The 26,977-nt window shown below is 43.2% G+C and overlaps 1 protein-coding gene and 1 long non-coding RNA gene across 28 annotated transcripts in view; one reads left to right on the forward strand and one right to left on the reverse strand.

The window, feature by feature from the left end:
• Positions 1–26,977, forward strand: part of LOC118380532 (kinesin-like protein KIF1A) — a 201,121-nt gene that overhangs the window by 171,088 nt on the left and 3,056 nt on the right. For 24 of the 27 annotated variants that reach the window (XM_052475533.1, XM_052475543.1, XM_052475536.1 and 21 more), the window contains 10 exons: positions 14,064–14,178; positions 16,774–16,907; positions 17,042–17,103; positions 17,345–17,490; positions 18,801–18,986; positions 19,156–19,227; positions 19,528–19,652; positions 21,884–22,042; positions 22,795–22,987; positions 25,255–25,373. In XM_052475533.1, coding sequence (XP_052331493.1) covers positions 14,064–14,178; positions 16,774–16,907; positions 17,042–17,103; positions 17,345–17,490; positions 18,801–18,986; positions 19,156–19,227; positions 19,528–19,652; positions 21,884–22,042; positions 22,795–22,987; positions 25,255–25,373 — 1,311 coding nt within the window. Of the gene's footprint in view, positions 1–12,245; positions 12,270–14,063; positions 14,179–16,773; positions 16,908–17,041; positions 17,104–17,344; positions 17,491–18,800; positions 18,987–19,155; positions 19,228–19,527; positions 19,653–21,883; positions 22,043–22,794; positions 22,988–25,254; positions 25,374–26,977 lie in introns of all 27 variants that reach the window. The other 3 variants (XM_052475537.1, XM_052475553.1, XM_052475559.1) reach the window with 1 other exon arrangement.
• LOC127910716 (uncharacterized) lies at positions 23,813–24,995 on the reverse strand. The gene is made up of 3 exons (XR_008075927.1): positions 24,795–24,995; positions 24,419–24,738; positions 23,813–23,961 (listed from the first exon to the last, which is right to left on the reverse strand). It is a non-coding gene; the product is annotated as an uncharacterized LOC127910716 (long non-coding RNA).

Below are 26,977 nucleotides of genomic sequence, written 5' to 3' on the forward strand. Positions count from 1 at the left end.
ACCTCTGCAATGACCACTAGGGGGCAGTAACGATCCTGATTTTCATTTTGTGTGTCCTGCTTAAAGGGTTATAGCATTGATAAAAAATATATATTTTCAAAAATAAACATGGAAACATTGTAAGGAGGTCCAAAATAATTTTAAGCTTTTGTATAAAGTTATGTCATCGATATCTTCCAAAAAACACACTCAAGGCTTTAGAAATAGACATCAATAAGCTGATAGTATCTTACTAATGAAATACATTTTTGGTTGTTCATATTTCACTACTGTGTTACGCTGGAGAACCATGCTGAAAGAAAGTAATACCAGAATACAATCTATTCTTTTCCATGAAAACAGCACAGAGTGTAGCCTCCCCCAGGAGCCGCATATAGCTAGCTACCCCAGGACTCCAGGACTGTAACACGGTGTCCCTCCTCCCATCACATCTCAACAACAACTTTAAAACCACGTCCTTCCAAGACAACACAAACAGATCTGGGACCAGGCTATGTCCCTCCTCCTATCATCACATCCCTGGGAACTGAGAGTATCTTCCTCTACCTTATGGGTTCATCTCAAATGGCACCCTATTCCCTATTATAGTGCACTACTTTAGACCAGAGCCCTATTCCCTATATAGTGCACTACTTTAGACCAGAGCCGTCTTCCCTATATATAGTGCACTACTTTAGACCAGAGCCCTATTCCCTATATATAGTGCACTACTTTAGACCAGAGCCCCATTCCCTATATATAGTGCACTACTTTAGACCAGAGCCCTCTTCCCTATATAGAGTGCACTAATTTAGACCAGAGCCCTATTCCCTAAATAGTGCACTACTTTAGACCAGAGCCTCTATTCCCTAAATAGTGCACTACTTTAGACCAGAGCCTCTATTCCCTATATAGTGCACTACTTTAGACCAGAGCCCTATTCCCTATATATAGTGCACTACTTTAGACCAGAGTCCTATTCCCTATATAGTACACTACTTTAGACCAGAGCCCTATTCCCTATATATAGTGCACTACTTTAGACCAGAGCCCCTATGGAACACTAATTATAGTGCACTACTTTAGACCAGAGCCCTATGGAACCCTATTCCCTATTATAGTGCACTACTTTAGACCAGAGCCCTATGGAACCCTATTCCCTATTATAGTGCACTACTTTAGACCAGAGCCCTATGGGTAGTGCCCTAAAGAGAAAATAGGGTACCATTTGAGATGCAGACCATGAGTCCCATCAGATCCCAGCGACGGGAAGGAGCTCTCTGGGCAGCAAGGGAAACTGTGTTCCAGTAGGGATTACTCAGTATTACTGAAGACTTGACGTTCATACGGACCCTCGTTTACAGTATCCTGGCTGGCAGGCTAAGGCGGTGGTTGTTTCAGACACTTCAACTGTAATCCTGTAACCATTACATCAGCAGTAGCTCTTTCCCCTAACTCAATCACTGGGAGGGTGTCCCAAATGGAGCCCTATTCCCTATATAGTGCAATATATTTGACCAGAGCCCCTATGGGTAGTGCCTTAAAGAGGGTATATGGGTGCCATTGAGGATGCAGACTCTCTACTAAGTCTTTCCGCTCGCTACTTGCTGTGTGTGTGTGTGTGTGTGTGTGTGTGTGTGTGTGTGTGTGTGTGTGTGTGTGTGTGTGTGTGTGTGTGTTGTGTGTTTGTGTGTGTGTGTGTGTGTGTGTGTGTGTGTGTACATGATTGTGTGTGTGTGTGTGTACATGATTGCGTGTGCGTGTGTACATGATTGTGTGTGTGTGTACATGATTGTGTGTGCGTGCGTGTGCGTGCGTGTGTGTGTGTGTGTGTGTGTGTGTGTGTGTGTGTGTGTGTGCGTGCGTGTGCGTGCGCGTGTGTGTGTGTGTGTGCGTGCGTGCGTGCGCGCGTGTGTGTGTGCGTGCGTGTGTGTGTGCGTGTGTGTGTGTGTGTATGTGCGTGCGTGCGTGCGTGTGTGTGTGTGTGTGCGTGCGTGCGTGCGTGTGTGTGTGTGTGCGTGCGCGCGTGTGTGTGTGTGAGTGTGTGCGTGCGTGTGCGCGCGCCTGTGTGTGCGTGAGCAGCGAGGTCAGTAGTTAGAAGTTGAAAGGATGGAAGGAGAATACCCAATGGTGATCCCAGTGGGCCATAGCTCCTCTAGGTCCATAGACACAACTCCACTACAGCAGCTATTCAAATACAATCTAATGTTATTTGCCACATGCTTCATAAACAACAGGTGTAGACTTAACAGTAAAATGCTTCCCACGATATAACAGCTGTTCAGTACCTCTCCGTTCCTCTCTCCTCTGACAGACACACCACTAGATTTCCCACCAGGTCGTCATAAGCCAACGGACGGCTCTCAACGTCTGAATCATGTGATTTTTGCCTCTTTTTAATGGCCTAAAGAAACATTAGTTTCCTCTTACATTTCTCGGCTTGGATGAGCTTTTTCAGATTTAAGGTCGTGCTTGGTGGCGGGCCAGGAACATAACTAGTTATAACTGGTTTCAATGTGTGATCATTTGCTGATGGGAAGACCTCGTGTATCAATGTATTGACTAAATAAGGAGAGGGATTGGAGGAGAAGTAGAGGGAGGAGAAGGAGGGGAGGTGAAGAAGAGCTGGGTGGAGGAGAGAGGGAGTAGGAGAGGGGGCATAGGTGAAGAAGAGGGGGGAGGAGAAGGAGAGGAGGTGGAGGAGAAGGAGAGGTGGGTGGAGGAGAAGGTGAAGAGGTGGAGGAGGTGGAGGAGAAGAGGAGAAGGAGAGGAGGTGGAGGAGAAGTAGAGGAGGTCTATGAGAAGGAGTGGAGGTGGAGGAGAAGGAGAGGAGGCTGAGGAGAAGGAGAGGAGAAGGAGAGTAGGTAGAGGAGAATGGGAGGAGGTAGAGGAGGAAGGAGAGGAGGTAGAGGAGAAGGAGAGGAGGTGGAGGAGAAGGAGAGGAGGTGGATGAGAAGGAGAGGAGGTGGAGGAGAAGGAGAGGAGAAGGAGAGTAGGTAGAGGAGAATGGGAGGAGGTAGAGGAGGAAGGAGAGGAGGTAGAGGAGGAAGGAGAGGAGGTAGAGGAGGAAGGAGAGGAGGGAGAGGAGGGAGAGGAGATAGAGGAGGAGGAGGAGGAGGAGAAGGAGAGGGGGAGGTGGAGGAGAAGGAGAGGAGGTGGAGGAGAAGGAGAGGAGGTGGAGGAGAAGGAGAGGAGGTAGAGGAGGAAGGAGAGGAGGTAGAGGAGGAGGGAGATGAGATAGAGGAGGAGGAGGAGAAGGAGAGGTGGAGGAGAAGGAGAGGAGGTTGAGGAGAAGTAGAGGAGGTAGAGGAGAAGGAGAGGAGGTGGAGGAGGAGAAGGAGAGGAGAAGGAGAGTAGGTAGAGGAGGAGGTAGAGGAGAATGGGAGGAGGTAGAGGAGGAAGGAGAGGAGGTAGAGGAGGAAGGAGAGGAGGTAGAGGAGAAGGAGAGGAGGGAGAGGAGGTAGAGGAGGAGGAGAAGGAGAGGGGGAGGTGGAGGAGAAGGAGAGGAGGTGGAGGAGAAGGAGAGGAGGTAGAGGAGAAGGAGAGGAGGTGGAGGAGAAGGAGAGGAGGTGGATGAGAAGGAGAGGAGGTGGAGGAGAAGGAGAGGAGAAGGAGAGTAGGTAGAGGAGGAGGTAGAGGAGAATGAGAGTAGGTAGAGGAGAATGGGAGGAGGTAGAGGAGGGGGTGGAGGAGATGAGGAGAAGGAGAGGAGGTGGAGGAGAAGTAGAGGAGGTCTATGAGAAGGAGAGGAGGTGGAGGAGAAGGAGAGGAGGAGGATGAGAAGGAGAGGAGGTGGAGGAGAAGGAGAGGAGAAGGAGAGTAGGTAGAGGAGAATGGGAGGAGGTAGAGGAGGAAGGAGAGGAGGTAGAGGAGGAAGGAGAGGAGGTAGAGGAGGAAGGAGGAGGAGGGAGAGGAGATAGGGAGGAGGAGGAGAGATAGAGGAGGAGAAGGAGAAGGAGAGGAGAAGGAGAGGAGGTGGAGGAGAAGGGGGAGGTGGAGAATGGGAGGAGGTAGAGGAGGAAGGAGAGGAGGTAGAGGAGGAAGGAGGAGAGGAGGGAGGAAGGAGAGGAAGGAGATAGAGGAGGAGGAGAAGGAGAGGAGGAGGAGAGGAGAGGAGAGGTGGAGGAGAAGGAGGAGGTGGAGGAGGAGGAGGTGGAGGAGAAGGAGAGGAGGTTGAGGAGAAGTAGAGGAGGTAGAGGAGAAGGAGAGGAGGTGGAGGAGGAGAAGGAGAGGAGAAGGAGAGTAGGTAGAGGAGGAGGTAGAGGAGAATGAGAGTAGGTAGAGGAGAATGGGAGGAGGTAGAGGAGGAAGGAGAGGAGGTAGAGGAGGAAGGAGAGGAGGTAGAGGAGAAGGAGAGGAGGGAGAGGAGGTAGAGGAGGAGGAGAAGGAGAGGGGGAGGTGGAGGAGAAGGAGAGGAGGTGGAGGAGAAGGAGAGGAGGTGGATGAGAAGGAGAGGAGGTGGAGGAGAAGGAGAGGAGAAGGAGAGTAGGTAGAGGAGGAGGTAGAGGAGAATGAGAGTAGGTAGAGGAGAATGGGAGGAGGTAGAGGAGGAGGTGGAGGAGAAGAGGAGAAGGAGAGGAGGTGGAGGAGAAGTAGAGGAGGTCTATGAGAAGGAGAGGAGGTGGAGGAGAAGGAGAGGAGAAGGAGAGTAGGTAGAGGAGAATGGGAGGAGGTAGAGGAGGAAGGAGAGGAGGTAGAGGAGAAGGAGAGGAGGTGGAGGAGAAGGAGAGGAGGTGGATGAGAAGGAGAGGAGGTGGAGGAGAAGGAGAGGAGAAGGAGAGTAGGTAGAGGAGAATGGGAGGAGGTAGAGGAGGAAGGAGAGGAGGTAGAGGAGGAAGGAGAGGAGGTAGAGGAGGAAGGAGAGGAGGGAGAGGAGATAGAGGAGGAGGAGAAGGAGAGGGGAGGTGGAGGAGAAGGAGAGGAGGTGGAGGAGAAGGAGAGGAGGTGGAGGAGAAGGAGAGGAGGTAGAGGAGGAAGGAGAGGAGGTAGAGGAGGAGGGAGAGGAGATAGAGGAGGAGGAGGAGGAGAAGGAGAGGAGGTTGAGGAGAAGTAGAGGAGGTAGAGGAGAAGGAGAGGAGGTGGAGGAGGAGAAGGAGAGGAGAAGGAGAGTAGGTAGAGGAGGAGGTAGAGGAGAATGAGAGTAGGTAGAGGAGAATGGGAGGAGGTAGAGGAGGAAGGAGAGGAGGTAGAGGAAGGAGAGGAGGTAGAGGAGAAGGAGAGGAGGGAGAGGAGGTAGAGGAGGAAGGAGAGGAGGTAGAGGAGGAAGGAGAGGAGGTAGAGGAGAAGGAGAGGAGGGAGAGGAGGTAGAGGAGGAGGAGAAGGAGAGGGGGAGGTGGAGGAGAAGGAGAGGAGGTGGAGGAGAAGGAGAGGAGGTAGAGGAGAAGGAGAGGAGGTGGAGGAGAAGGAGATGAGGTGGAGGAGAAGGAGAGGAGAAGGAGAGTAGGTAGAGGAGGAGGTAGAGGAGAATGAGAGTAGGTAGAGGAGAATGGGAGGAGGTAGAGGAGAAGGAGAGGAGGTAGAGGAGGAAGGAGAGGAGGTAGAGGAGGAGGAGAAGGAGAGGGGGAGGTGGAGGAGAAGGAGAGGAGGTGGATGAGAAGGAGAGGAGGTGGATGAGAAGGAGAGGAGGTAGAGGAGAAGGAGAGGAGGTGGAGGAGAAGGAGAGTGGAAGATGGTTCTGTTTCATCTGAAGCCATGTGAAGTGATGAGAACTGGGAGATGTTTCATTCCCTACAGTGGGGATGGATGAGAACTGGGAGATGTTTCATCCCCTACAGTGGGGATGGATGAGAACTGGGAGATGTTTCATCCCCTACAGTGTGGATAGATGAGAACTGGGAGATGTTTTATCCCCTACAGTGGGGATAGATGAGAACTGGGAGATGTTTTATCCCCTACAGTGGGGATGGATGAGAACTGGGAGATGTTTCATCCCCTACAGTGGGGATGGATGAGAACTGGGGATATAGGGTTGGTTGGTTGTTTAGCAACAAAACTGAAGCGTGCTCAACTATTGGTCAAAACAGACGGGATTGGCCTTAGATTGTTGACAACATGTAAACTATATTTTTTCCTCCAAATGTTTATTGAAAACATAAATACATTTGCACAATGAGCACTTGTTGTCCCTCAAATACATCATTACAGTTGTTGGTTAGCTAGCAATTTTTTTTGCCATGTTATCACTGACGTGAAATCAGTCAAAGCACCTCAAAACAAGACATGTTATCAAGAATAAGATTAAACTAGCTAAAACAAGACATCAAGAACAAGGTGAAACTAGCTAAAACAAGACATGTTATCAAGAATAAGGTGAAACTAGCTAAAACAAGACATGGTATCAAGAATAAGATTAAACTAGCTAAAACAAGACATCAAGAACAAGATGAAACTAGCTAAAACAAGACATCAAGAACAAGATGAAACTAGCTAAAACAAGACATCAAGAACAAGGTGAAACTAGCTAAAACAAGACATGGTATCAAGAACAAGATGAAACTAGCTAAAACAAGACATGGTATCAAGAACAAGGTGAAACTAGCTAAAACAAGACATGGTATCAAGAACAAGGTGAAACTAGCTAAAACAAGACATCAAGAACAAGATGAAACTAGCTAAAACAAGACATCAAGAACAAGGTGAAACTAGCTAAAACAAGACATGGTATCAAGAACAAGATGAAACTAGCTAAAACAAGACATGGTATCAAGAACAAGATGAAACTAGCTAAAACAAGACATGGTATCAAGAACAAGATGAAACTAGCTAAAACAAGACATGGTATCAAGAACAAGGTGAAACTAGCTAAAACAAGACATGGTATCAAGAACAAGGTGAAACTAGCTAAAACAAGACATGGTATCAAGAACAAGGTGAAACTAGGTAAAACAAGACATGTTATCAAGAACAAGATGAAACTAGCTAAAACAAGACATGTTATCAAGAACAAGATGAAACTAGCTCAAACAAGACATGGTATCAAGAACAATGTGAAACTAGCTAAAACAAGACATGTTATCAAGAACAAGATGAAACTAGCTAAAACAAGACATGGTATCAAGAATAAGGTGAAACTAGCTAAAACAAGACATCAAGAACAAGATGAAACTAGCTAAAACAAGACATCAAGAACAAGATGAAACTAGCTAAAACAAGACATGGTATCAAGAACACGGTGAAACTAGCTAAAACAAGACATGGTATCAAGAACAAGATGAAACTAGCTAAAACAAGACATGGTATAAAACAAGAATAAGGTGAAGAATAAAGAACAAGTGAAACTAGCTAAAACAAGACATCAAGAACAAGATGAAACTAGCTAAAACAAGACATCAAGAACAAGATGAAACTAGCTAAAACAAGACATCAAGAACAAGATGAAACTAGCTAAAACAAGACATGGTATCAAGAACAAGGTGAAACTAGGACATGAAACTAGCTAAAACAAGACATGGTATCAAGAACAAGGTGAAACTAGCTAAAACAAGACATGGTATCAAGAACAAGATGAAACAGCTAAAACAAGACATCAAGAAACTAGCTAAAACAAGACATGGTATCAAGAACAAGGTGAAACTAGCTAAAACAAGACATGGTATCAAGAACAAGGTGAAACTAGCTAAAACAAGACATCAAGAACAAGATGAAACTAGCTAAAACAAGACATGGTATCAAGAACAAGCTGAAACTAGCTAAAACAAGACATGGTATCAAGAACAAGGTGAAACTAGCTAAAACAAGACATGGTATCAAGAACAAGGTGAAACTAGCTAAAACAAGACATGTTATCAAGATCAAGATGAAACTAGCTAAAACAAGACATGTTATCAAGAACAAGATGAAACTAGCTAAAACAAGACATGGTATCAAGAATACGGTGAAACTAGCTAAAACAAGACATCAAGAACAAGATGAAACTAGCTAAAACAAGACATCAAGAACAAGGTGAAACTAGCTAAAACAAGACATGGTATCAAGAACAAGATGAAACTAGCTAAAACAAGAGATGTTATCAAGAACAAGATGAAACTAGCTAAAACAAGACATGGTATCAAGAACAAGGTGAAACTAGCTAAAACAAGACATCAAGAACAAGATGAAACTAGCTAAAACAAGACATGGTATCAAGAACAAGATGAAACTAGCTAAAACAAGACATGGTATCAAGAACAAGATGAAACTAGCTAAAACAAGACATCAAGAACAAGATGAAACTAGCTAAAACAATACATGGTATCAAGAACAAGATGAAACTAGCTAAAACAAGACATCAAGAACAAGATGAAACTAGCTAAAACAAGACATGGTGTCAAGAACAAGATGAAACTAGCTAAAACAAGACATCAAGAACAAGATGAAACTAGCTAAAACAAGACATGGTATCAATAACAAGATGAAACTAGCTAAAACAAGACATCAAGAACAAGATGAAACTAGCTAAAACAAGACATGGTATCAAGAACAAGATGAAACTAGCTAAAACAAGACATGGTATCAAGAACAAGATGAAACTAGCTAAAACAAGACATCAAGATCAAGATGAAACTAGCTAAAACAAGACATGGTATCAAGAACAAGGTGAAACTAGCTAAAACAAGACATGGTATCAAGAACAAGGTGAAACTAGCTAAAACAAGACATCAAGAACAAGGTGAAACTAGCTAAAACAAGACATCAAGAACAAGATGAAACTAGCTAAAACAAGACATGGTATCAAGAACAAGATGAAACTAGCTAAAACAAGACATCAAGAACAAGATGAAACTAGCTAAAACAAGACATGGTATCAAGAACAAGATGAAACTAGCTAAAACAAGACATCAAGAACAAGATGAAACTAGCTAAAACAAGACATGGTATCAAGAACAAGATGAAACTAGCTAAAACAAGACATCAAGAACAAGATGAAACTAGCTAAAACAAGACATGGTATCAAGAACAAGGTGAAACTAGCTAAAACAAGACATGGTATCAAGAACAAGGTGAAACTAGCTAAAACAAGACATGGTATCAAGAACAAGATGAAACTAGCTAAAACAAGACATGGTGTCAAGAACAAGGTGAAACTAGCTAAAACAAGACATCAAGAACAAGGTTCTGTAGCTCAGTTGGTAGAGCATGGCGCTTGTAACGCCAGGGTAGTGGGTTCGATTCCCGGGACCACCCATACGTAGAATGTATGCACACATGACTGACTGTAAGTCGCTTTGGATAAAAGCGTCTGCTAAATGGCATATATTATTATTATAATATATATTATTATATTATATATATTATTATTATTATATTATTATATATATTATAAGGTGAAACTAGCTAAAACAAGAGATGGTATCAAGAACAAGATGAAACTAGCTAAAACAAGACATCAAGAACAAGGTGAAACTAGCTAAAACAAGACATGGTATCAAGAACAAGATGAAACTAGCTAAAACAAGAGATGGTATCAAGAACAAGGTGAAACTAGCTAAAACAAGACATCAAGAACAAGGTGAAACTAGCTAAAACAAGACATCAAGAACAAGGTGAAACTAGCTAAAACAAGACATGGTATCAAGAACAAGGCATTATATATTATTATATTATTATATATACATGGTAAAGAACAAGATGAAACTAGCTAAAACAAGAGATGGTATCAAGAACAAGGTGAAACTAGCTAAAACAAGACATCAAGAACAAGGTGAAACTAGCTAAAACAAGACATCAAGAACAAGGTGAAACTAGCTAAAACAAGACATGGTATCAAGAACAAGGTGAAACTAGCTAAAACAAGACATCAAGAACAAGATGAAACTAGCTAAAACAAGACATGGTGTCAAGAACAAGGTGAAACTAGCTAAAACAAGACATGGTATCAAGAACAAGGTGAAACTAGCTAAAACAAGACATCAAGAACAAGGTGAAACTAGCTAAAACAAGACATCAAGAACTGCAGGGGAAGCTGTCAGGGCAGTTTATTGTCATTGTTGCTAGCTGTCAGGGCAGTTTATTGTCATTGTTGCTAGCTGTCAGGGCAGTTTATTGTCATTGTTGCTAGCTGTCAGGGCAGTTTATTGTCATTGTTGCTAGCTGTCAGGGCAGTTTATTGTCATTGTTGCTCGCTTTATTGTCAGGCTAGCTGTCAGTTTATTGTCATTGTTGCTAGCTGTCAGGGCAGTTTATTGTCATTGTTGCTAGCTGTCAGGGCAGTTTATTGTCATTGTTGCTAGCTGTCAGGGCAGTTTATTGTCATTGTTGCTAGCTGTCAGGGCAGTTTATTGTCATTGTTGCTAGCTGTCAGGGCAGTTTATTGTCATTGTTGCTAGCTGTCAGGGCAGTTTATTGTCATTGTTGCTAGCTGTCAGGGCAGTTTATTGTCATTGTTGCTAGCTGTCAGGGCAGTTTATTGTCATTGTTGCTAGCTGTCAGGCAGTTTATTGTCATTGTTGCTAGCTGTCAGGGCAGTTTATTGTCATTGTTGCTAGCTGTCAGCTTTATTGTCATTGTTGCTAGCTGTCAGGGCAGTTTATTGTCATTGTTGCTAGCTGTCAGGGCAGTTTATTGTCATTGTTGCTAGCTTTATTGTCATTGGGCAGTTTATTGTCATTGTTGCTAGCTGTCAGGCATTGTTGCTAGCTGTCATTTATTGTCATTGTTGCTAGCTGTCAGGGCAGTTTATTGTCATTGTTGCTAGCTGTCAGGGCAGTTTATTGTCATTGTTGCTAGCTGTCAGGGCAGTTTATTGTCATTGTTGCTAGCTGTCAGGGCAGTTTATTGTCATTGTTGCTAGCTGTCAGGGCAGTTTATTGTCATTGTTGCTAGCTGTCAGGGTTTATTGTCAGTTTATTGTCATTGTTGCTAGCTGTCAGGGCAGTTTATTGTCATTGTTGCTAGCTGTCAGGGCAGTTTATTGTCATTGTTGCAGTTTATTGTCATTGTTGCTAGCTGTCAGGGCAGTTTATTGTCATTGTTGCTAGCTGTCTGGGCAGTTTAGTCATTGTTGCTATCAGGGCAGTTTCAGGGCAGTTTCTTGTCATTGTTGCTAGCTATCAGGGCAGTTTCTTGTCATTGTTGCTAGCTATCAGGGCAGTTTCTTGTCATTGTTGCTAGCTGTCTGGCCATTCAGAATCAGGGCAGTTTCTTGTCATTGTTGCTAGCTATCAGGGCAGTTTCTTGTCATTGTTGCTAGCTATCAGGGCAGTTTCTTGTCATTGTTGCTAGCTATCAGGGCAGTTTCTTGTCATCTTTTGAACGATAGTTAATATCTCTATGGGGTAGAGAGCATGAGGATGCGGGATCTGTGCTTGCTGACTATACTAATAGCTTCACCGTTCAATGAGAACTAGAAGATGCTTCCAACAGATGAAAACTAGAGGGGTAGATCACAGAATTCAGTAGAACACTATCTGTGTATTTCATCGTCCCGTGTTTTATGATTCAGTATGTGTCTCTACGGGGTAAATAGCACGAGGACATGGATCTGCATATTATCTACGAAATGAAATACAACAGGGAGTATGTTATATTGAACCTCTCACCATTGGATGAGAACTGGGAGATGTAATTTACCACCCCTACAGATTACAACTGGAGGTCTAGATCACATAATTAGATGGAGCACTGTAATGTTTGTGTTTCTCTATGGGGTTGAGATGAGAGCACTGTAATGTTTGTGTTTCTCTATGGGGTTGAGATGAGGTGGATGACAACTAAACTGAGTGAAGATATCATGATACCGATCTTGTGGGTTCTTTCCACAAAATTCCATAGAACACATTCACAGAATTTCATAGAACAAACACGTTCACAGAATTCCAAAGAACACATCCACAGAATTTCATAGAACACGTTCACTGAATTCCAAAGAACACATCCACAGAATTCCAAAGAACACATTCACAGAATTCCATTGAACACATTCACAGAATTCTATAGAACACAGAAGTAATATTGCATTCCCTGTGGGAATATCGGTCCATTGTTATTAAGTTGTTCTAGAACAGACACGATGTAAAGTGTTCTGGTGTTGAAATCAGATGTGTTCACTGATTGAGTTCACACACTGATCATGATTGTGGTCAAGAGAGCAACATATTGTAGGTAATGGAAGGGAAATATAGTCTGGTCCCAGTTGACAAGACTGCACAAACAGCTCTGGTTCCAGGCTAGGGGGGAAACACACCTGTCCTGTCACTCTCGATCACAACAATGCTCACAACCACACCAGACTCTCTTGCTGACTCTCACCTTTCATTGTTTTCCCGGTTCTCTTTCCTCCCTTCTCAAAGCATCTCCTTGGGAATAGACCATAGGTATTTCTCCTCATCCCTGTCCTGTTTTGTCCTCCTATCATTTCCTCCTCTCCTCTCCTCCCCTCCTCCCCTCCTCTCATCTGTTGGTCTCTCATCAGCCTTTCTTTATTTCGTTCTGTGCTGATCAAGTCATCGTTCCTCATGGTATTTATTGTGAGATGACCCACGTCTGAAGGGTTCTGTTGCATGCTATTTACTGTCTTTATCCCCAAATGTCTTTATTGGAGGTGTGTTTAAAAAAGAAAAATAAACTATGTTGTTAATTTAATCTTGCAATCAAACAATACCTTCTCTCAGTAGCATTTAGCCACACATGAACTGTAGGTTACATATTCCTGACAGAGAAAATGTCTAGGAGGATCAGGGTTTGGTTTTTCTTCGCTAAGCTAATGCTATCTAACTCAATGCTATTACCACTAATGCTAACTAACACAATGCTATTATCACGAATATTAACTAACACGATGCTATTAACACTAATGTTAACTAAAACGATGCTATTAACACTAATGCTAACTAACACAATTACCACTAATGCTAACTAACATGATGCTATTACCATAATGCTAACTAACACAATGCTATCACCACTAATGCTATTACCACTAATGCCATTACCACTAATGCTAACAAACATGATGCTATTACCATAATGCTAACTAACACAATGCTATCACCACTAATGCTAATTGACACAATGCTATTACCTCTACTGCTAACTAACACAATGCTATTACCGCTAATGTTAACTAAAACGATGCCATTACCACTAATGCTAACTAACATGATGCTATTAACACTAATGTTAACAAACACAATTACCACTAATACTAACTAACACAATGCTATTACCACTAATGCTAACTAACACAATGCCATTACCACTAATGCTAACTAACATGATGCTATTACCATAATGCTAAATAACATGAAGCTATTACCACTAATGCTAAATAACATGATGCTATTACCACTAATGCCAATTGACACAATGCTATTACCTCTACTGCTAACTAACACAATGCTATTACCGCTAATGTTAACTAAAACGATGCCATTACCACTAATGCTAACTAACATGATGCTATTAACACTAATGTTAACAAACACAATTACCACTAATGCTAACTAACACAATGCTATTACCACTAACGCTAACTAACAAAATGCCATTACCACTAATGCAAACTAACACAATTACCGCTAATGCTAATTAACACGATGCTATTGCCACTAATGTTAACTGACACGATGCTATTACCACTAATGTTAACTAACACAATGCTATTACCACTAATGCTAACAAACACAATGCTATTACCACTAATGTTAACTAACAAGATGTCATTACCTCTAATGCTAACTAACATAATGCTAGTACCACTAATGCTAACTAACACGATGCTATTACCACTAATGTTAACTAACACAATGCTAGTACCACTAATGCTAACTAGCATGCGACCACTAATGCTAACTAACACAATGCTATTACCACTAATGCTAACTAGCCCAATGCTATTGCATCAGACATACAGTAGCAATAACTTGTAGCTGTTCCTAAGAAAACCTCTAAATTGTTACAATATATCCTCTCAATAATCCGCTCAATAAAGTAAACCATTTTCAGATATTTGTAACATGTACCAACACGACTTTTCGGAAAAACAATACAGTAGGTTTTCTGTTTGGAAGTAGTGTTTATCAGAGACAGACAGACCAGAGACCACTATGTGTCAGCGTTCAGACAAGGATCTCTCTCTTCATGGTTAACTCGTCTCCTCCCTCCATCAGGACATTCTATCGCTTCGAGGCTGCCTGGGACAGCGCCATGCATAACTCCCTCCTCCTGAACCGGGTCACTCCTTACGGAGAAAAGATCTACATGACCTTGTCGGCCTACCTAGAGGTAAAACATTAATTATACAGTTAATAATACAATATATTCCATTTATCAGGCGCTTTTAATCCAAATCGGCTTTCATATGGGTTGCACAAGTGGGAATCGAACCCATGACATTGCAAGTACCACCCTCTACCAACTGAGCCACAGAGGCACAAACACATATAGTTCTACAGTTACACTGTACCTCTACGTGATCCTTCCTGACTATCTATAGGTAACACTGAATCCACAAAGACCTGCTGAGAAAATCTTCACTTCTCATTGACTGATTTTGAGTCTTCTCAAATTGATTGATTTTGTCAGTTGCATTTCAGATTTTAGAACAATGGAACCACAACAGTTTTTTTTCTCCACACGATCAAACTGTCAGACTGTTTAAACTGTGAGCAGGAGTTAAGGATCTACGCTGTCAGACTGCTATCTGGACTTAACTGACTGTATCTGGACTTAACTGACTGTATCTGGACTTAACTGACTGCATCTGGACTTAACTGACTGCATCTGGACTTAACTGACTGCATCTGGACTTAACTGACTGTATCTGGACTTACTGACTGTATCTGGATTTAACTGACTGTATCTGGACTTACTGACTGTATCTGGACACTGACTGTATCTGGAACTGACTGTATCTGGACTTACTGACTGTATCTGGAATTCACTGACTGTATCTGTAACTGACTGCATCTGGACTTAACTGACTGTATCTGGACTTAACTGACTGTATCTGGACTTAACTGACTGCATCTGGACTTACTGACTGTATCTGGAATTCACTGACTGTATCTGGACTTACTGACTGTATCTGGACTTACTGACTGTATCTGGAATTCACTGACTGTATCTGGACTTAACTGACTGTATCTGGACTTACTGACTGTATCTGGACTTGCTGTATCTGGACTTAACTGACTGTATCTGGAATTAACTGACTGTATCTGGACTTAACTGACTGTATCTGAACTTAACTGACTGCATCTGGACTTAACTGACTGCATCTGGACTTAACTGACTGCATCTGGACTTAACTGACTGCATCTGAACTTAACTGACTGTATCTGGACTTACTGACTGTATCTGGACTTAACTGACTGTATCTGGACTTAACTGACTGTATCTGGACTTAACTGACTGCATCTGGACTTAACTGACTGTATCTGGACTTAACTGACTGTATCTGGACTTAACTGACTGCATCTGGACTTACTGACTGTATCTGGAATTCACTGACTGTGGACTTAACTGTATCTGGACTTACTGACTGTATCTGGACTTCACTGACTGTATCTGGACTTAACTGACTGTATCTGGACTTACTGACTGTATCTGGACTTGCTGTATCTGGACTTAACTGACTGTATCTGGAATTAACTGACTGTATCTGGACTTACTGGCTGTATCTGGACTTAACTGGCTGTATCTGGACTTCACTGACTGTATCTGGACTTCATTGACTGTATCTGAACTTAACTGACTGTATCTGGACTTAACTGACTGTATCTGGAGACTTAACTGACTGTATCTGGACTTAACAGACTGTATCTGGACTTAACTGACTGTATCTGGACTTACTGACTGTATCTGGACTTAACTGACTGTATCTGGACTTACTGACTGTATCTGGACTTACTGACTGTATCTGGACTTAACTGACTGTATCTGGACTTAACTGACTGTATCTGGACTTACTGACTGTATCTGGAATTCACTGACTCTATCTGGACTTACTGACTGTATCTGGACTTACTGTATCTGAACTTAACTGACTGTATCTGGACTTAACTGACTGTATCTGGACTTACTGACTGTATCTGGAATTCACTGACTGTATCTGGACTTAACTGACTGTATCTGGACTTACTGACTGTATCTGGACTTACTGTATCTGGACTTAACTGACTGTATCTGGACTTAACTGACTGTATCTGGACTTACTGACTGTATCTGGAATTCACTGACTGTATCTGGACTTAACTGACTGTATCTGGACTTACTGACTGTATCTGGACTTACTGTATCTGGACTTAACTGACTGTATCTGGACTTAACTGACTGTATCTGGACTTACTGGCTGTATCTGGACTTAACTGGCTGTATCTGGACTTAACTGGCTGTATCTGGACTTCACTGGCTGTATCTGGACTTCATTGACTGTATCTGGACTTAACAGACTGTATCTGGACTTACTGACTGTATCTGGACTTACTGACTGTATCTGGACTTAACTGACTGTATCTGGACTTAACAGACTGTATCTGGACTTACTGACTGTATCTGGACTTACTGACTGTATCTGGACTTAACAGACTGTATCTGGACTTACTGACTGTATCTGGACTTACTGACTGTATCTGGACTTACTGACTGTATCTGGACTTACTGGCTGTATCTGGACTTAACTGGCTGTATCTGGACTTACTGACTGTATCTGGACTTACTGTACCTGGACTTAACTGACTGTATCTGGACTTACTGACTGTATCTGGACTTCACTGACTGTATCTGGACTTACTGACTGTATCTGGACTTACTGACTGTATCTGATGTTATGATGTAAGAAGCAGAGAGATGAGCTTTAAAAACTGTTCCTTTCATTAGATGGAGAACTGCACCCAGCCAACAGTCATAACCAAAGATTTCTGCATGGTGTTCTACTCTCGAGACGCTAAACTCCCGGCCTCCCGCTCCATCCGAAACCTGTTTGGCACAGGAAGCCTGAGGGCAGTGGAGGGGTGAGTTGAACATCTCATTATCATTAACAGAAACATTCTTTGCTTCTGTTGCATTCCTGAAAGATGACGGTGAAATCAATGGAAACAACCCCCTTAGCTGTGTCTGTTATCGGTCTTTCTCACTCTCTCTGCAGTAACCGGGTGACAGGTGTGTACGAGGTCAGCCTATGTCACCTGGCCGATCATGGGAGTCCAGGTGAGACACTTTTTCCATTGCCTCCCCTCACTGTCTATGTGTGTATTTGTGCGTATTTGAGATAGACAACATTGCAGTCAGACTGAAAATAATGACTGATCCACAAATCCCCTAGCATCCGGAAAAACGACTCATTTCCTGATCAAGATGACTGATTCTGCCTTGCCTTGCTCAAACAGATCCCCTCAATTAAGCTGTATCACTCCTTCACCCTTGACCCTTGACCTTTCCTGACCCCCAGGTATGCAGAGGAGACGTCGACGGGTGCTGGACACCTCGGTGGCGTACGTCCGCGGGGAGGAGAACCTGGCTGGGTGGAGGCCTCGCAGTGACAGCCTCATCCTGGACCACCAGTGGGAGCTGGAGAAACTCAGCCTTCTGCAGGAGGTATGTGGTACTACAACCTACACCCCTACACAGAGCCTTCACAGAATATTCCTACTCCTGGGTTTATTCCACATTTTTGTTGTGTTAATGTGGAGGCTATATACAGAGTGTTATGGTACAGAGTCAATGTGGAGGCTATATACATGGTGTTATGGTACAGAGTCAATGTGGAGGCTATATACAGGGTATTACGGTACAGAGTCAAGGTCGAGGCTATATACAAGGTATTACGGTACAGAGTCAATGTGGAGGCTATATACAGGGTGTTACGGTACAGAGTCAATGTGGAGGCTATATACAGGGTGTTACGGTACAGAGTCAATGTGGAGGCTATATACAAGGTATTACGTTACAGAGTCAATGTGGAGGCTATATACAAGGTATTACGTTACAGAGTCAATGTGGAGGCTATATACAGGGTGTTACGGTACAGAGTCAATGTGGAGGCTATATACAGGGTGTTACGGTACAGAGTCAATGTGGAGGCTATATACAGGGGATACCGGTACAGAGTCAATGTGGAGGCTATATACAGGGTGTTACGGTACAGAGTCAATGTGGAGGCTATATACAGGGTGTTACGGTACAGAGCCAATGTGGAGGCTATATACAGGGTGTTACGGTTCAGAGTCAATGTGGAGGCTATATACAGGGTGTTACGGTACAGAGTCAATGTGGAGGCTATATACAGGGTGTTACGGTACAGAGTCAATGTGGAGGCTATATACAGGGTGTTACAGGTGTTACAGAGTCAATGTGGAGGCTATATACAGGGTGTTACGGTACAGAGTCAATGTGGAGGCTATATACAGGGTATTACGGTACAGAGTCAGTGTGGAGGCTATATACAGAGTGTTACGGTACAGAGTCAATGTGGAGGCTATATACAGGGTGTTACGGTACAGATTCAATGTGGAGGCTATATACATGGTGTTACGGTACAGAGTCAATGTGGAGGCTATATACAGGGTGTTACGGTACAGAGTCAATGTGGAGGCTATATACAGGGTATTACGGTACAGAGTCAATGTGGAGGCTATATACAGGGTGTTACGGTACAGAGTCAATGTGGAGGCTATATACAGGGTATTACGGTACAGAGTCAATGTGGAGGCTATATACAGGGTGTTACGGTACAGAGTCAATGTGGAGGCTATATACAGGGTATTACGGTACAGAGTCAATGTGGAGGTTTTGGACAGGAGAGAGACAGAACACGGTGAGGTTTTGGACAGGAGAGAGACAGAACACGGGTTCATATCCCCTCAGTTGTATTACTCGTGATGTTATGTCCGGTTGTTCCTCTACAGGTGGAGAAGACGAGACACCGTCTGCTCCTGAGGGAGAAGTTAGAGTCCACCCTGCTGCTGGGCCAGGAGGGGTTGTTGTCCTGTGTAGCTGAGGAGCAGAGTGAGTCCCCTCAACCCTCTGAGGGTCTCAGCCTCAGTCCCACTGTTGATGCCCCCAATGAGAGGCAGAGGGAGCTCGCCATTAAGGTCAGTGTCTGTCTTCTTTAAAAAACGTTTAAAAACTTGTTAGAAGTTAGTTACTATTGTTCCTCGAATATTCCCATTCTTGCTCGTGTGTCCCAGTTAATAACATCTCTGAGTAAACATTTTTTTGTTGCTCTGAAATGTAAAGCACTCTCTATCTCTCGTCCACCAGTGTCTTCGGCTGCTCTCCCACTCCTTCAACAGAGAGTACAGCCACGTGTGTGTCAGCGCCAGTGAAAGCAAGGTAGACTTCCTTCCTGTGTCACTTTACTATGATGGGTTTCCATGTCTCTATCCTGTTTCAAGTTACTTCCATTTGAGGAAACTATGAGTAGATAAATGACATGTTTTCATTGTTCTCAGTGAGCTTTTTGTAGACATGCTGTTTATGCGTGTGTGTGTGTGTGTGTGTGTGTGTGTGCGTGTGTGTGTGTGTGTGTGTGTGTGTGTGTGTGTGTGTGTGTGTGTGTGTGTGTGTGTGTGTGTGTGTGTGTGTGTGTGTGTGTGTGTGTGTGTCTGTGTGTGTGTGTGTGTGTGTTTCCAGCTGTCTGAGATGTCAGTGACTCTGCTGAGGGAGTCGACCTCTGCCACGGCCCTCAACACCCTCACCCCCTCCTCGACATGCCCCTCACTGGTGGAGGGATGCTACCCCAAGTCCGAAGGGCTCAGGTCAGTAGTAACACTCTCGTAAGAGACACTCTTGACATAACGTGAACAAAATGGAGTTATTAGCCTTGTTTTGTTCAATGTTCTTATACTCTGAATACCAGTGGTGGAGTACCCAGGTGACTCTCAGTTAAAGGTGAGAGTCACCCAGTAAAATACTACTTGAGTAAAAGTATCTAAGTCTAAAAGTATTTGGTTTTAAGTATCAAAAGAAAGTATTAAAAGTATGTAATTGCTGAAATATACTGAAGTATAAAAAAATAAAAGTATAAATGATTTCAAACCAGACAGCACATTTTTCTTACTCCAACACTCAAACATCATTTACAAACGAAGCGTGTGTGTTTAGTGAGTCCTCCAGATCAGAGGCAGTAGGGATGACCAGGGATGTTCTCTGTTTAGTGAGTCCTCCAGATCAGAGGCTGTAGGAATGACCAGGGATGTTCTCTGTTTAGTGAGTCCTCCAGATCAGAGGCAGTAGGGATGACCAGGGATGTTCTCTGTTTAGTGAGTGCACCAGATCAGAGGCAGTAGGGATGACCAGGGATGTTCTCTGTTTAGTGAGTCCTCCAGATCAGAGGCAGTAGGGATGACCAGGGATGTTCTCTGTTAAGTGAGTCCGCCAGATCAGGGGCAGTAGGGAGGACCAGGGATGTTCTCTGTTTAGTGAGTCCTCCAGATCAGAGGCAGTAGGGATGACCAGGGATGTTCTTTGTTTAGTGAGTCCTCCAGATCAGAGGCAGTAGGGATGACCAGGGATGTTCTCTGTTTAGTGAGTCCTCCAGATCAGAGGCAGTAGGGATGACCAGGGATGTTCTCTGTTTAGTGAGTCCTCCAGATCAGAGGCTGTAGGAATGACCAGGGATGTTCTCTGTTTAGTGAGTCCTCCAGATCAGAGGCAGTAGGGATGACCAGGGATGTTCTCTGTTTAGTGAGTGCACCAGATCAGAGGCAGTAGGGATGACCAGGGATGTTCTCTGTTTAGTGAGTCCTCCAGATCAGAGGCAGTAGGGATGACCAGGGATGTTCTCTGTTTAGTGAGTGCACCAGATCAGAGGCAGTAGGGATGACCAGGGATGTTCTCTGTTTAGTGAGTCCTCCAGATCAGAGGCAGTAGGGATGACCATGGATGTTCTCTGTTTAGTGGGTCCTCCAGATCAGAGGAAGTAGGGATGCCCAGGGATGTTCTCTGTTTAGTGAGTCCTCCAGATCAGAGGCAGTAGGGATGACCAGGGATGTTCTCTGTTTAGTGAGTCCTCCAGATCAGAGGCAGTAAGGATGACCAGGGATGTTCTCTGTTTAGTGAGTCCTCCAGATCAGAGGCAGTAGGGATGACCAGGGATGTTCTCTGTTAAGTGAGTCCGCCAGATCAGGGGCAGTAGGGAGGACCAGGGATGTTCTCTGTTTAGTGAGTCCTCCAGATCAGAGGCAGTAGGGATGACCAGGGATGTTCTTTGTTTAGTGAGTCCTCCAGATCAGAGGCAGTAGGGATGACCAGGGATGTTCTCTGTTTAGTGAGTCCTCCAGATCAGAGGCAGTAGGGATGACCAGGGATGTTCTCTGTTTAGTGAGTGCACCAGATCAGAGGCAGTAGGGATGACCAGGGATGTTCTCTGTTTAGTGAGTCCTCCAGATCAGAGGCAGTAAGGATGACCAGGGATGTTCTCTGTTTAGTGAGTACACAAATTAGACAGATTTTCTGTCCTGATAAGCATCCTGTAATGAGTACTTTTGGGTGTCAGGGAAAATGTATGTTGTAAAAAGTACATACTTTTCTTTAGGAAGTGAAAGTGAAAGTTGCCAAAAAAATATAAATAGTAAAATACAGACCCCCCCAAAAAAGTACTTAAGTAGTACTTTAAAATATTTTTATTTCAGTACTTTACACCACTGCTAAATACCCCAATTCATGTTGTTAAGTTAAATACAAGATAAGAGTTACTGACACCGTTCAAACCAACCAGGGTTCAGAAATGTAAAGCCAATTATCTTGAGAATCATCTTGTTTTTTGCAGATAGAACCTTTATAGTCCCAAGGTCTGGACATGGCTGCTTCAGCAACACTGAACTATGGTCCGAAGACAGACTGAACAGGGGTCTGGGGTAGCGTTAATGCTCCCAACCCCAAACCACATGTACCCCCCTGGCGACGGTGGTTTGAGCCCCCATCTTAGCCGTTCTGCATGTGCTCCGTCTTACTCATCTCCTCTTTCTGTTTGCCCCCCCCCCCCCAGAACACCCACGCCTCGTTCCCGCTGCGCCAGTCCCAACCCTGACTGCTCACAACGGGACAGTGAGGTCAAGATGTCCCCTGGCCCCAGTGGGGTCGCACCCCCGGAGGTTAAGCCCAGGGAACGCCGCTTCGTACCAGACATCCAGGAGATCCGGGTCAGGTGAGTGGCTCCAAAGATAGATTTTTTGTACCTTTTTTTAACTAGTCAAGTCAGTTAAGAACAAATTCTTAGTTTCAATGACGGCCTAGGAACAGTGGGTTAACTGACCTAGGAACAGTGGGTTAACTGACCTAGGAACAGTGGGTTAACTGCCTTGTTCAGGGGCAGAACAACAGATTCGTACCTTGTCAGCTCTGGGATTCAATCTTGCAACCTTTCGGTTACTAGTCCAACGCTCTAACCACTAGACTACCTGCCGAGTGATTGACTGACTGACTGAATGAGTCAGTGTTTTATGGCTCCAGAGATCGATTGATTGATTGATTGATTGATTGATTGATTGATTGATTGATAGATTGACTGAATGAGTCAGTGTTTTATGGCTCCAGAGGTTTATCATTAAAAGTGGTCGAACTGACCAAATCAAATACATTGACAATCATGTACAGTACCCGGCTGAGTTAATAACGGGTGTTCTCAACTCAATAGTCCTTAATGGATACAGCGTTGGAAAGGCATATCAACTCGAAAAAATAAGAACTGCTCACACTGAAAGTAATTCTTCAACACCAGCCTCCGTTAGCATTTGAGTCTTGATCTTGACTTTTCTGGCAGAACAAACGGGGTTTCTGGTCGGCATTAATACTCTAGGTTAAGCTTGGCTACTCTAATTTCAACGTGAGTCTTGTGCCTTCTAGATTGGATCTCGTCAAGTGTAGTTACACGTGTAATGTACTTGGTCTTTCCACCAGCCCCATCGTGTCAAAGAAGGGCTACCTGCATTTCCTGGAGCCTCATAGCAACGGCTGGGTGAAGCGCTATGTAGTGGTGAGACGTCCATACGTCTATATCTACAATACAGAGAGAGACAGCGTGGAGAGAGCCATCCTCAACCTCTCCTCTGCCCATGTCGAGTACAGCGAGGACCAGCAGGCCATGCTGAAGGTACATCACGTTTACACACCTTTACCTGACACCATTACCTGCCGACACACCTTTACACACCTTTACCTGACACCATTACCTGCCGACACACCGTTACACACCTTTACCTGACACCATTACCTGCCGACACACCGTTACACACCTTTACCTGACACCATTACCTGACACCATTACCTGACACCTTTACCTGCCAACATACCTTTACATACCTTTACCTGACACCATTACCTGACACCATTACCTGCCAACATACCTTTACATACCTTTACCTGACACCATTACCTGCCGACACACCGTTACACACCTTTACCTGACACCATTACCTGACACCATTACCTGACACCTTTACCTGCCAACATACCTTTACACACCTTTACCTGACACCATTACCTGCCGACACACCTTTACACACCTTTACCTGACACCATTACCTGCCGACACACCGTTACACACCTTTACCTGACACCATTACCTGACACCTTTACCTGCCACCATACCTTTAGATAACTTTACCTGACAACATACCTTTAGATAACTTTACCTGCCAACATACCTTTAGATAACTTTACCTGCCAACATACCTTTAGATAACTTTACCTGCCACCATACCTTTAGATAACTTTACCTGCCAACATACCTTTAGATAACTTTACCTGCCAACATACCTTTAGATAACTTTACCTGCCAACATACCTTTAGATAACTTTACCTGCCAACATACCTTTAGATAACTTTACCTGCCAACATACCTTTAGATAACTTTACCTGACAACATACCTTTAGATAACTTTACCTGCCAACATACCTTTAGATAACTTTACCTGCCAACATACCTTTACACACCTTTACCTGACACCATTATCTGCCAACATACCTTTAGATAACTTTACCTGACAACATACCTTTAGATAACTTTACCTGACAACATACCTTTAGATAACTTTACCTGACAACATACCTTTAGATAACTTTACCTGCCAACATACCTTTAGATAACTTTACCTGCCAACATACCTTTACATAACTTTACCTGAACATACCTTTAGATAACTTTACCTGCCAACATACCTTTAGATAACTTTACCTGACAACATACCTTTAGATAACTTTACCTGACATCTTTACCTGCCAACATACCTTTAGATAACTTTACCTGCCAACATACCTTTACACACCTTTACCTGACACCATTATCTGCCAACATACCTTTAGATAACTTTACCTGACAACATAACTTTAGATAACTTTACCTGACAACATAACTTTAGATAACTTTACCTGACAACATACCTTTAGATAACTTTACCTGACATCTTTACCTGCCAACATACATTTAGATAACTTTACCTGACAACATACCTTTAGATAACTTTACCTGACAACATACCTTTAGATAACTTTACCTGACAACATACATTTAGATAACTTTACCTGACAACATACCTTTAGATAACTTTACCTGACAACATACCTTTAGATAACTTTACCTGACAACATACCTTTAGATAACTTTACCTGACAACATACCTTTAGATAACTTTACCTGACAACATACCTTTAGATAACTTTACCTGACAACATACCTTTAGATAACTTTACCTGACAACATACCTTTAGATAACTTTACCTGACAACATACCTTTAGATAACTTTACCTGACAACATACCTTTAGATAACTTTACCTGACAACATACCTTTAGATAACTTTACCTGACAACATACCTTTAGATAACTTTACCTGACAACATACCTTTAGATAACTTTACCTGACAACATACCTTTGGATAACCTTACCTGCCAACATACCTTTAGATAACTTTACCTGACAACATACCTTTAGATAACTTTACCTGACAACATACCTTTAGATAACTTTACCTGACAACATACCTTTAGATAACTTTACCTGACAACATACCTTTAGATAACTTTACCTGACAACATACCTTTAGATAACTTTACCTGACAACATACCTTTAGATAACTTTACCTGACAACATACCTTTAGATAACTTTACCTGACAACATACCTTGTAGAGTCCACGCCCTGATTGAATTGAGGCTTTCCTGAGAACAAAAAGAGGGGGTGCAACTCAATATTAGGAAGGTGTACCTAATGTTTTGTACACTCTGTGTAAAGTATACCTACAGTATTTGAAAAGACAGACGTTTTTCCTCCCTGTGGTAAAAACACAAAGAGAAGCTTTCCTTTCAGAAGCTGGCTGGTTTTAACACTACTGTACTTTCTCTGTGTGTTTCTCCCCAGACACCAAACGCGTTTGCTGTGTGCACTGAGCACCGCGGGATACTGCTCCAAGCCAGCAACGACAAGGAGATGCACGACTGGCTCTATGCATTTAACCCTCTCCTGGCTGGATCCATCAGGTAACATGGCTGATGCACTTAGATCTGTTGATGGCACCTCTAGTCTTAATAGCAATGGTTTTCCACGTACCGGCTGGTTTGAAGAAGGCCTCAGGTTTTACTTTACAATCGTATGTGGTTGTTTTACCTACGTTAGTGGAATGCACTGATTGGAAGTTGCCCTGGATAAGAACGTCTGCTAAATGACTCTCTACTGTAAGTCTCTCTGGATAAGAGAGTCTGCTAAATGACTCACTACTGTAAGTCTCTCTGGATAAGAGAGTCTGCTTAATGACTCACTACTGTAAGTCTCTCTGGATAAGAGAGTCTGCTTAATGACTCACTACTGTAAGTCTCTCTGGATAAGAGAGTCTGCTAAATTACTCTCTACTGTAAGTCTCTCTGGATCAGAGAGTCTGCTAAATGACTCAATACTGTAAGTCTCTCTGGATAAGAGAGTCTGCTAAATGACTCAATACTGTAGTGGCTCTGGATCAGAGAGTCTGCTAAATGACTCACTACTGTAAGTCTCTCTGGATAGGAGAGTCTGTTAAATGACTCACTACTGTAGTGGCTCTGGATAAGAGAGTCTGCTAAATGACTCACTACTGTAGTGGCTCTGGATCAGAGAGTCTGCTAAATGACTCACTACTGTAAGTCTCTCTGGATAGGAGAGTCTGCTAAATGACTCACTACTGTAAGTCTCTGGATAAGAGAGTCTGTTAAATGACTCACTACTGTCAGTCTCTCTGGATAAGAAAGTCTGCTAAATGACTCACTACTGTAAGTCTCTCTGGATAGGAGAGTCTGCTAAATGACTCACTACTGTAGTGACTCTGGATCAGAGAGTCTGTTAAATGACTCACTACTGTATGTCTCTCTGGATAGAGAGTCTGCTAAATGACTCTCTACTGTAAGAGTCTCTGGATAAGAGAGTCTGTTAAATGACTCACTACTGTAAGTCTCTCTGGATAAGAGAGTCTGCTAAATGACTCACTACTGTAAGTCTCTCTGGATAAGAGAGTCTGCTAAATGACTCACTACTGTAAGTCTCTCTGGATAAGAGAGTCTGCTAAATGACTCAATACTGTAAGTCTCTCTGGATAAGAGAGTCTGCTAAATGACTCAATACTGTAAGTCTCTCTGGATCAGAGAGTCTGCTAAATGACTCAATACTGTAAGTCTCTCTGGATCAGAGAGTCTGCTAAATGACTCACTACTGTAAGTCTCTCTGGATCAGAGAGTCTGCTAAATGACTCACTACTGTAGTGGCTCTGGATCAGAGAGTCTGCTAAATGACTCACTACTGTAAGTCTCTCTGGATAGGAGAGTCTGTTAAATGACTCACTACTGTAGTGGCTCTGGATAAGAGAGTCTGCTAAATGACTCACTACTGTAGTGGCTCTGGATCAGAGAGTCTGCTAAATGACTCACTACTGTAAGTCTCTCTGGATAGGAGAGTCTGCTAAATGACTCACTACTGTAAGTCTCTGGATAAGAGAGTCTGTTAAATGACTCACTACTGTAAGTCTCTCTGGATAAGAGAGTCTGCTAAATGACTCACTACTGTAAGTCTCTCTGGATAGGAGAGTCTGCTAAATGACTCACTACTGTAGTGACTCTGG

This window comes from Oncorhynchus keta, chromosome 22 (assembly GCF_023373465.1).
Source record: "Oncorhynchus keta strain PuntledgeMale-10-30-2019 chromosome 22, Oket_V2, whole genome shotgun sequence".
NCBI lineage: Eukaryota > Metazoa > Chordata > Actinopteri > Salmoniformes > Salmonidae > Oncorhynchus > Oncorhynchus keta.